At 40.6% G+C, this 11,919-nt stretch overlaps 1 protein-coding gene across 1 annotated transcript in view; it reads left to right on the top strand.

Annotated features, from left to right (window-relative positions):
- The first annotated feature begins 1,347 nt into the window (after positions 1–1,347).
- Positions 1,348–11,919, top strand: part of LOC148369673 (adenylate cyclase type 6-like) — an 89,678-nt gene continuing 79,106 nt past the window's right edge. The window contains exons 1-3 of the mRNA XM_088331783.1: positions 1,348–1,498; positions 3,078–3,233; positions 7,693–8,587. Of these exons, the coding sequence (XP_088187909.1) occupies positions 7,694–8,587 (894 nt within the window). The 5' untranslated portion in view covers positions 1,348–1,498; positions 3,078–3,233; position 7,693. The remainder of the gene's footprint in view (positions 1,499–3,077; positions 3,234–7,692; positions 8,588–11,919) is intronic.

Here is an 11,919-nt window from a genome sequence, read left to right as displayed (position 1 = left end):
TGATATATATATATACAGTATCTCGGACCAACCCAGTGTGTTCCTCGTTCTTCATTTTTTTCTATGCTTTAAACAGACCTCTGGGACTATCACAGTGTAGGTGGATTTATACTGAAACTTGATTACACACAGGTGGATTCTATTTATATCGTTAGTCATTTAGGTCAACATTGAATCATTCAGAGATCCTCACTGAACTTCTGGACAGAGTGTGCTGCACTGAAAGTAAAAGGGCTGAATAATTTTGCACACCCACTTTTTCGTTTTTTATTTGTCAAAAAAGTTTAAAATATCTGATCAAGTTTGTTCCACTTCATGATTGTGTCGCACTTATTGTTGATGCTTCACAATAAATTACAGTTTTATATCGTTATGTTTGAAGTCTGAAATGTGGCAAAAGGTCACAAAGTTCAAGGGGGGCAAGTAGTTTTGCAAGCCACTGTGTGTGTGTGTGTGTGTGTTTGTATTTATGTATAATTAGTGACAAATAACCCCTAGAAAAAGGGATGACCGCTTGTGTCTCCAATTACTTTGGACATCATCCATCCATCCATTATCTGCACCACTTATCCTCAATAGGGTCGCGGTGGTGCTGGAGACCATCCCAGCTATCTTCAGGCAGTGGGCAGGGGACACCCTGAACCGGTTGCCATCCAGTCGCAGGGCACACATAGACAGACAACTCACTCGCTAATTCACACCTAGGGACAATTTGGACCGGCCAAGTAACCTGACATGCATGTTTTTGGAACGTGGGAGGAAACCGGAGTGCCCGGAGGAAACCCACGCAAACACGGGGAGAACAGGTAGACTCCACACAGGAGGTTTGATCTCATGACCTCAGAACTGTGTTGCACTCGTGCTAACCACTGCTCCACCGTGCTGCCCTACTTGTAACACTTTTTAGATAAAACATTTCAACTCATTACCATGTGTTACATTATTATAACATTCGTTTATTAGTGAATTTAGAAATTACCATACAGTGTATTTAAATCATGATGTACGGTAAATTATACATTTTTAGATCTTTGGGATCAGTTTTGAGTGCTTCTTTAGGGTGGTGATTGCTCTGGAGGACAAACAAACAACACCCCTCGTCTTAAAATAGCCTAGTTCATATTATAGAAGCAATGGACTTGTAGCTAAAGATCTTCCTTGGAGCAAACGACCACTAGATGCTGCTAGTGCGTACCCATACAACGAGGAGAGGGGGAGGTGAGAATGACAGAGCGAGAGAGAAAGAGAGAGAGAGAGAGAGAGAGAGAGAGAGAGAGAGAGAGAGAGAGAGAGAGAGAGAGAGAGAGAGAGAGAGAGAGAGAGAGAGAGAGAGAAAGTAAAGAGGGAAAGAGAGTGTAGTAGCAGACTTCAGGCCGGAGCTAGTCAGGCTCACGCAGCCGCATCTGGATCAGGCTCCTGTGTCGGCAGCTACACGGATCCTGACGTGTCGGGACGGACCTGAAGCTCCTCTGTTCCACAAGATCCACTTTGATTAGAGGTACGGTATGCGCGCCTGCAATACCCACGCCTTGCACACTGCGTTCTATTGCGTCAAAGTAGCACAGCCGGGGGAAAGTGCTGATTCTTTTTGCAACGTCCCTGCCGTGTTGTCCACTTTACATCTCAACCGGTTCAGAGTCCAATCATCCGGCGCGCGTTCGGGCTGCGCCGTGCTGTGCCGCGCATCTCCGGCGGTGAATGAAGTTTGCCCTGCGGAATGCTCGGCTCCAACACTCGTGTGTCAGGGAAGGCAGCGTGCACTCGCGGGGGTGCTGCTTGCCTGCTGCAAGTGAGCACGGAGAGCTGTCGACCGAGCGAGCGAGCGTACTGTTATGTAATAACTGGCCACTGCCACCATCAGTCTGGCTGCTCCACTTAGTCGTATATAGAAATGGCATGCCTGGGTCCCACGGTATGCACTCGTGGATATTTCGTTTATAGTTGGCATGACATAACGCTGGTTGCAAGAAAGGCTTGTCCCACAAAGCTGCTGGTTCTATCACGTGCACTCTCAAATTTGTCATGAATTGCCCTCCTTAGCCCAGAACATCAAATTGCTAATTGGGTTTGGAGGTCGGTGTCACTGAATCTTGCTTTAGTGAGTCAGAAGGTAGGGGTGGGCGGATGGATTTAAATATCGACATTACTTATTCTAAGCAAGTACATGGATCAGATCAATACTATTGTCCTGGAATAGATACTCAGCTCCTCTACTTATTTTCTCAATGCGCTGCTTCTCTATATAGATAGCGCAACCCTTCTCTCTCTTAGCAGCGCCTTTGCCCATTCTAAGTTTATGGCAAAGTGAGTAACTCTCAGGCACACTTTGAGTACCTCTCCCTACCTGGCGTGCTGCTGCACCCTGCCTGGCAGGCAGAAGATAGGGCCAAATATACGCGCACACCCCCTACCTGGAGCTAAAAAAGAGGAAAACGGGAAGCGCAGCACAGAGCAGACTTTAAAAAAAAAAGGAAAAGAAAAAGGAAAGAAAAAAAAAAGAAAATTCCTTATATAATTTTTCAGGTAATGTGAACTTCTACTGTGGCAATTCTACCTAAATACATAAAAAATAGCTTGAGCTGCCACCAAGATGTAAACACGTTACTGTTCCTGAACGAAAACCTGTAAATCTATTGACTCAATGGATATCTTGTTTATAAAGGGCATGGCCTGACACTGGTTACATGAAACCCTTGTATGCAGGTCCCACCAAGCTGCTTGTTTTTCTCCCATGTACTCTTAAATTGGTCACGGATTGCCCTCCTTAGCCTAGAACATGAGTGTGTGCTTATTAGGTTTGGAAGTAGGTGTCACTGAATCTGGTTTTAGTGAGTCAGTAGAGCTCATGAAAGCTTGGACGAATAATGGTGGCTGAGGAGCCCTTGTTCTCTGATTGGTGGCCACTCTAGTGACCTTTTGTTTTCAAATGCAGCACACCCATGGCAGCAGTGGATTGTTGTGATAGATCACAGTGAGCAGTCAACTAGTGAGAAGAAACATGTTTTGCAGCCAGCCAGTGGAGGCCTGATTTTTATCTGATAGCTGATAGTTTCACTGTGTTTTTCTTTTCTTCCCAGGAGAACATGAAGGCCTATGGACACAACTGGTGGCACACAGGTCAAATACATTAACACTTAGGAAGACTGCAGAAACAATTCTGACTGAAGCCCCCAAGGTGCACCCGCTGGCATGAACTAGCCTGGAAAGCAAGTGGAAACCAACAGCCCACCCAGGTAAGTGTATTCCTGTAATCACTATTGTTGTTGTTGTTCTTTTGTCAGTTTCCTAGAATGTAAGAACAGGAAACTCATTTTTTTGCAAACTAATCCTCCAACTTGTCCAAGCTTTTAAAGAGACTTAGCTAAGCTCTGGACTTAACCCTCAGCCCTTTTTTTTCAGTTTTCATTTCAATTCGGAAATGTAAGTTGGAAAAAAATGTCAAAAATGCAAAAGATATAAAAAGGATTTCATTCATGTCACTCACCAAATTAACAAACTACCATGATTGTTTCTTCCACGCTCCAAATGCTCCACTTCTATCCGTTTTGCAAGGATAGGATGGGCTTGTATGTAGTTTAGTGGAAGCATTGACTTACATTATTAAAGGCTGGATAAAATTGTAGCATCCGCTACACATGTAGATGGATGCACTTGTGGCATTTCCGCCGTGTGGATTAAAAATAACACAGAAATGTTATGGCGTGAGCTGGAGTTTGTGTGCATTTACAAGTCATTCAATGCTTTACAGCATAAAAAAATACCAGAGCAGGAGAAACTGCGTGTTTATAAGCAATCAAATTACTCCGATGCATATGCATGCACCTATAATCTGAAAATGAAAAGACTAACCCAACTATTGTTTTCTGGTGTGTGTTAATTTGTCCTGTTTTAATTGGAATAAATAATCTGTTTCCAATCGGATTATTGCCTGCATATACACAGACACACTGATCGCTTTGTTCGAGAAGTCTCCTCAAACTGACCATAGCTAAACAGTGTGTAAGATTTTAAACATGTACATTGCTCAAATTTAAATATTCTGCATGGGCTTTAACTGCTTTGCCCAGAACAACTAACAATGTTTATATTTCCTCCAAACGTTTGGAGGACTTGGCACCATCTGACCAAGATATATCCAGAATCCCACTTTATGCTTTAATCTTATCACCACTGTGTGAAAGTGGAGGGGTTTTATTAAGCACAATTAAACACTGCTTAAGATGATTTAACTGAAATAAAAAGTATTTCACACACACGCGCGTGCAGTCGTTAATCAGCTAAAAAACAAACACTAACATCAGCTCGCTACCAGAAACAAAGGTTACGTTTCCATACTTGAAAGCGCAGATTTATTGTTACACGTCTAGTTATAAATTTCTTTAACGCATTACCTTCCTCACGTTTTAAATTAAATAAACAAATATCCACACACACACAAACACACACACACACTCACTCGCAGAATTTTATAAAAATAATAAACATACACTAGCTATATAGCTCGTGAAATGAAATGAAATGATCTGCATTTATTTAGCGCTTTTCAAGTCAATGACTTCCCAAAGCGCTTCACATTGTGCTTCACATTTCCCAATAGCGGCCGTGATCTGTGCAGCAGTCTCTGTTTACACTCATTTTTGCAAAATATCACAGATCTCATAGAACTTCTCCCACAAAAAATAGAATTAGGTCATTTTTTGTTAAAAAAAACAAAACAATTGTGAGCTACAGTTATAAAATCAGTTTTGTGTCGTGTTTGTTTTGCTAATTCCTCAGTCAAAAAAGCCAAACAAACACGCAGAGCTGATCTTTTGATGCTGGCTCAAATGACATCTAGTTGGCAGTGTTGACGGCTCATATATTACAAGTGTGAACTTTGAGGCATATTTTCCAAATTTCTGAAAAACATCTCTTTATTGCTGAATTGCGAAACCTGTTTGGAGAGGGGATAATAGTCCAGGACTGCCATTGTCACAGGCCAATATTCTGCCCTTTCCCAGGGTTCCGGCAGATCCTTGAAAAGTCTTAAAAGGCATTGAATTCATTATTCTAAGAATAAGGCCTTAATTGGCATTAAAATTCAATTTTCGAAAGCCTTAATAATTTAAACACATTAATACGATTAGTATTTGTTTGAACTCAAAAGATTTAGTAACATTTATCAATTGTCCTTTTTTTTTTTTTTTTAGTAATTCACTGATTTGCTCTCGTGGTAACATCCTGTGACCATAATAACGGAACTATCAAAATGGTAATGTTGTTTCAGACGGGCCTTATGGAGCAGCCGCATGTCTTAGGTCTACCTACAATACACATGGCAAATTCAAACAGATATATTTAGTCTAGACCAGGGGTGTCAAACTCATTTTAACTCAGGGGGCCACACGATAGAACAAACATTCTGTCGGGGGCCGGACTAGTAGATTAAAGTGAAAGAAAAAGAGAGATAAAGAAATAAGAGAAAGAGGGAGGGAAAAGGAGTTAGGGCGGGACAAAGAAAGAAAAAGAGAGAGTGGGAGAGAGCGTGAGAAACAAAAGATAAAAGGTTGTGAGAGAGGGGGGAAAGATAGGGAGAGGAAGAAAGAAATCCAAAGAGAAATAGAAAGACAGAAGGAGAGAAAAGAGAAAAGAAAGCGCGACTGGTATGAAGAGAGAGAGAGAAAAGAGAGAAAAGGAAAAAAGGAAGTCAAAGCAAAATAGGTTAAAAGACACAGAGAGAGAAAGCGACAAAGAGCAACAAAAGAAGAGAAAAAGAGAGACACAGAGAGTGAAAGAGACAGAGACAAGGGAGAAAAGGTGTGGAAAGGAGAGAGAGAGAGAGAGAGAGAGAGAGAGAGAGAGAGAGAGAGAGAGAGAGAGAGAGAAGTACAGTGTCTTTGTGAGAGGCACCTGGCTTTGGCAACATCAAGTTGACATATTTCAACCTGCACCTTGTTTTTCTCTTGCCCTTCTCTGAGTGTTGTCTCACGGGCCAGATTCAATCCCTTAGCGGGCCTGATCTGGCCCGCGGGCCACCGGTTTGACACCTGTGGTCTAGACCATTGGAAAGTGTACATTTAATGAGAAGTGTCAGTCTGACGAACCTAAAAGCTTTTTTTTGTCGACTTGGTCTTGAATTTGATTTCAACCTTAGCTTGGCCTTTTGGCTGAGAGTAAGTGTCCCGGCTCCTAGGCTTTGTAGCGTATTATGAACTGACCGATAACGGATAATGGATAATGAATAACGAAGATAGATCAATAACCCTTAAAAACCCCAAACCCCCCCTCAAAAGGCATTCAAAAACATTTTTTAAAGTCTTGAATTTTTCTTGCTTTAAGCTGTAGGAACACTGCTTTCAGACATTATGTTTTCCAACATTTTTTGAGCCAAGGCTCTCTTTTTGTATCAATAAATTTTAAAGCTCACAGCCCATAAAAAAACATTTAAAATCTAATTCCCAGCCCCAGTTTCATGTTTTTCGGGGGTTTTTTTTTGGTAAGCTTTAATCACCACATTCTCTAAATTGTCAGTATCGTTTTTAATCTCATTTTTTGTCTCTTTGTCTGTCAAGGTAATTCGGGTTATTCATTTTGGATTTTCCAAAATCTTTCACTATATTATTTATCTTAGTTCTGTGACTGCCTGGCAACCAGTTCAGGGTGTCCCCTGCCCACTGCCCGAAGAAAGCTGGGATTGGCTGTGATATATACTGTATGTATGTATGTAAATTAAAATCCAAAGTTCCCTTCTAAGGTCATTGAGGGGAATGAAAGAATGGAAGAATGAAATGATTTGCAGATCTACAAAAAATACAAACCTATTTTAGCTTTTTACACACTTAAAAAATTTAAAGTTAAAAATAAAAACTGATTCCCTGAGAAAATGCAAAACTAACTTAAAATATTAACTGCAGATCTATAAATTAACCAAGAAATACAAAAGGCAATACCAATTTATTTGATTCAATTTAGACACAGATCTCCTAAAAAGCACACACAAAAAAAATTAAAATGTGTAAAACCCCTGCAAAAATATCAGATTGGCATTTAAAAAGTGTTTTAAGGGGGTAATTCCTAACCACTACAGCACCAGTGATATGGATTACATGCAAAAAATCATTAGGTTGTATGTCTTTATCACACTACTTTTTTAAATCACAGTACCAGAGATGAAAGTTAGTGACAGGAGAAAACAGAAAGTTGTCCCGAAATATATAAATACACAAAAACGCATGATGAGCGAGACAACTGTTCTGATGATGAATCTGACTTTGAAGGACGTTAAATAAATGCTTTTTAATTTTTATTTTGGTATTGTGTTCATAGTTCATGCTGACAATAAATAATTACAATGACGGCTGGATGTATTTAAGGTTTAAAGTGAAAGAACATTTTCAGCACAAACCAGGGGTGCGCGTTATACTTAAGTGTGGGTTATACAAGTGTACAAGAAGAAGAAAAGTATATGAATGTTTGAGAACTAAAAGAAAGCAAGGATACTGAACAAATGTAAGCGTTGTTTGTAAAGATACATTTGGGGAATATTCTGTGGCACAAAAGACTATATCTAACGGCACAATTGTGTGCTCCGGCAAACTGGTTGAAAAACAAAACCCTAATAAACAATAGAAAATCCAACAATAGCCTTTTGATTTAAGAGCTGTTCAATCTGCGAAGGGTCTTCTTGACAGTGTGTCCCTTGGTTGTCTTCAGGATGTCGTGGGCCCGAGACCTCTTTGTGGGAAGAGTGGACGAGCGAAAGACGGCGTGGGGAGAGCGCAATGGCAAAAAGAAGAACGACAAGTCCTCGCTGTGCACATCGCGCTACATGAGCTGTCTCAGGGACCCTGAGGACCCGGATCGCCTGAACTCAGCACCCCAGCATTACCACACCCGTGCGGGAACCAGCGGGGGGAACATGGGCCTGAACTGCGGATGGCAAGAGGACCACTACGGCAAAAAAATGGGTGAAGGCGTACATCTGGGCTTGAAGGCTGTAGACTTGGGCTTTGAGGACAGTGATGCGAAGGTGAGGAAAGAGGAGGACTTAGGGGAGCAAGAGGAGGGCCGCTGCAAGGCCCTCAGCGCCGCTGACTGCTGGAGGCATGTGGTTTGGATTTTTCACTCCAAAAAGTTCCAGTCAACCAAACTGGAGCGTTTATATCAGCGCTACTTCTTTCGGCTCAACCAGAGCTCTCTCACCATGTTGATGGGGGTCTTGGTGGTGGTTTGTGGGGTCATGCTGGCTTTCCATTGCATCCAGCAGACTCCGGACGTGGCCTATGTTACCGTGCTATGCGTGGCCATGGTGCTCTTCCTGGCTGTGATGGTGGTGTGCAACCGCAACTGCTTCCACCAGGACTACATGTGGATTGTGAGCTACCTTGTGATCGGGGTGCTGGTTGTGGTGCAGGTGTATGGTTTGATGATGGTCAACCCCCGCAGTGCCTCGGAGGGCGTCTGGTGGACGATCTTCTTTATCTACATAATCTACACGCTGCTGCCTGTACGAATGAGAGCCGCTGTGCTTAGCGGAGTCACGCTGTCCGTCATCCACGCGCTGACGGCCTGGCTACGAAACCAAGACAACAAGTTCATCTCTGAACTGGTAAGTTGCTGCAACAAACCACTATTTCAATTGCAGATAATTATTATTTATATCTATTATTTACTATTGAGTTGATTAAAGTATGTGGAAAATGGTAGTAAACACAAAATGGGTACAATTATGATTACATCTTTTATTGTCATCCAGTGGTAAATATTAAGTACATAAATTAAATAAAATGAATACGGTCCAGTGCTTGATCAGGAGAGACATAAATCTATAATAATAATAATAATAATAATTTCCTTGTATAGCTCTTTCCATTTTTTGTGGACAGGAAAATAAAAAAATTAAAATCAGGTAAACATTTCATCCTTGTAAACCATCAACAGGCTCAAGAGCAGAAGTGTGATAGTCAACAAAACAAATATTATGTGCATTTTGTGAAGTACATTTAGTGGTCAACTGCAAGGTCTGAAACACAAATACAGTTTGAAATCAGACCGTGTTACCGACTGACGTTTGTTGTTTCAAACATTTTAAGAACCTTTTTTCCAATACGTTTGTCGGGCACAGTCCGGCATAACATTCGAGCTCTCTTTTACAGCCAAATATACATGTATAATATGTACAATGCATGTCATCAAAACCATATTGGCTTGAATTTTATTTGAATCTTACAAAGGCAGTTCAGACTCTGCTTTCTTCAACTGTCCAACGTGCTCTTTAAATGTCACTGAGTTACTGCCATCATACGCAATGTCTGCTTCGCATGTAGTCTTTTATGTACCATATCCAGGCTAAAAGTCTCCCAAACTTTAGGACTTTTGGTATGCCTACTTGATGTTGACGCCACCATTTCTGTCTATTTATGTTACAGCTCGAGACACATAATCTATTTCCCATGAGTGAGTCTCAGCAGAGAGTATATTCATGTAGGGATGCCTCACTATGTTGTAAAAAAGTGTCTGGCGACTATTTCTACTATTTTTGTTGCCATCAACTAATCTTTGCAGCTCTAATCTGCGATATTGTGTTTACCAGTTTCACACCCCCCCTCTCGGCTGGTTACAATCTGTATTTCGTCTAGCTCGAGTGTGCTTTATGGGGGTACTCCAACCACTTCACTGATTCCCGAAAGGTTAATTGAAGACTGTCATTTAGAGTTAATTGTTGTTTGTTAATAAGTGCGCTACAATTTGCTTGCGAATTGTCAAGGGTCAAAGTCAACTGAGATAGGAGCTCAAAAGATGAACAGAAATTAGGATACAACATGAGGCAGGTTTGGGTGGCCTTAAATAACCAGAATTGGTCCTGATATGAAGAAATACTTAAAAATATGTATATATTTATACGTTCCAAAAGGAACCTGTGATAAGCAAAATCCGTGAAGTAGACCACTTGTATATTTTTTGTAGTTATTATGCAATTAAATATTGTATCATACATTGAAAACAAAGAAAAAAACATTTTTACGGGCTCAAGAATTTGTTTAAAAAATAAAAGTCCTGTATTTTTTAATTTTGATAACTACTGTCAATTAATTAATTTATTAATCAATGCGAACTGAATTGAAGAGACTGTTTAGCCAATCAGAATGCAGAAAACAATGCACAATGCAAATAACTGAATTAGTGAGACGGTGAAATGTAAACTGCGTTATAGCGTGGCTTTAATGTACAATAAAGTATTTTTAGAAAACCAACTCTTTTTTTTTCAATTAACTGCTGAAAACCAGCTTCATCTTCTTCTGTGCCAAAAACTCACATCTTCTGCACGGAACACCAGTATTGTCTACTTCTATGTGGAAAAGATCTTCTTTCACGCTAAGAACTAGCATAATCTTCTCGTGCGCGGAAAACTAGCGTCATATTCTCTTTACTAAATGCTAACGTACCCACATTGGTGCATACGCTGCCAAAAATGAGATTTATACTCCAGTGATGCTGATGTATTATTTTCTACGTAATCATGCATTTTTGGCTTAGTCTGTCTACTTTTGAGAAACTTAGAGTCAGTAGAAGACAGTAATGTATGCCTTGTAGTTGGAAGACTCACAACCTCAAGGGGAGTGACAAAACCACTCAACCACTGAGGTTCTCACAACTTGTTAAATCAATATCATTTATTCGTCAAATCCGTACTGCTGGTATAGTTCTGACTGAATTTGTCCTGTGGTGGACCACTAAGCTGCACTAAAGGTTGAAATGGAAATGCATATTTTCACAAATTTTAACTCTCAGTAAGCCACTTTGAGTTTATAGTGAACATGAATTAATTTAATGTAAATTTATGATGAAAGACAACTTTCACGCGTTCATCAAACAGAGTCAATGAAATGACTTAGGTACAATGTAGTAATACTGTAATCCCTCTCTACTTTGCCCTATGTACTGGAGTTGAAAATTATTCTGTGATCCTTTATTCCTGATCACAAATGTCTGCGGGCGGGGACAGACAGACCGATCTTATGTCGTGACGTGTGCTCTTCTGGCCCGACTGAAATAAAATGCACGGTTGTGGCCGCGATATATTATCCTATGATGACTATTGCTGAGAGCAGGAGCTAACAGAGCCCATGTTTTTTTTCGGTTTGGGCCGATGGAGCATGCTATTGTGACCTGCCTAAAATGAACTGCACTGATTTCACTGCTTTCCATTATTACAGTCCGCTATTGTTGAGAGTGATGGCCAAGAGCAGGGGTCGGGTAAGGGCATGTTAAAAATGGGGTGAGGTTTACTTTTTGGATTTTTGCATGTCACGGGGGTTTTCTGGTCCCCATTTACCGTTATAAAAAGGGGATTATAGTATTACCAAAATAAGTTCTAGGCTGTAAAAAGCTCGTAAAGTAGTCTGTCCTAGATTCTCACCTCTCCCTGGTTTGAAATTTTATCCACCTTCAATGGAGCTAACGTGCAAGTAGATTTTGGGAATGTGGGAGGGAAAAAAACCCGTGGAAGCGTGGAGAGACCATGCCGCCCTATTTCTCATCTTTGAACATTAAAAGGCCATTAAATCTGACAATAAGCGGTAAGGTCCTAAATGTTGATTGATGTTGTTAATAATTGTGATAATAATGGGGTATAAACAATGTTTATAGCTACTTTTCAATTTGGGTTATTTATCATGGCCGGGTCGCACCGTTCCGGGAACTTTTTTGCTGTTGCTGAGAAACAAACATCACAGGAGGGTTCATGTTTTCAGCTTAAAGTGAGTGTATAAGTTTAAAGTGAAGTGTTTTGCTCCATAATATGTACTTGATGCTCCATATCTGTAGTAATGAAAATTAAAAAAAACTGTTAGGGTGACAAGTCTTTGGATTCTGGTTCTGTGCTAGTAGAAATGTGGAAACAGCTCTGCACAACTTTTAACTTAAGTATGCAACGCTGTT

This window comes from Urocampus carinirostris, chromosome 3, assembly GCF_059441175.1.
Source record: "Urocampus carinirostris isolate Australia breed hairy pipefish chromosome 3, RoL_Ucar_1.0, whole genome shotgun sequence".
Classification (NCBI taxonomy): Eukaryota; Metazoa; Chordata; class Actinopteri; order Syngnathiformes; family Syngnathidae; genus Urocampus; species Urocampus carinirostris.
The sequence above is the reverse complement of the archived record's forward strand: the minus strand, read 5'-3'. Positions and strand labels throughout refer to the sequence as shown.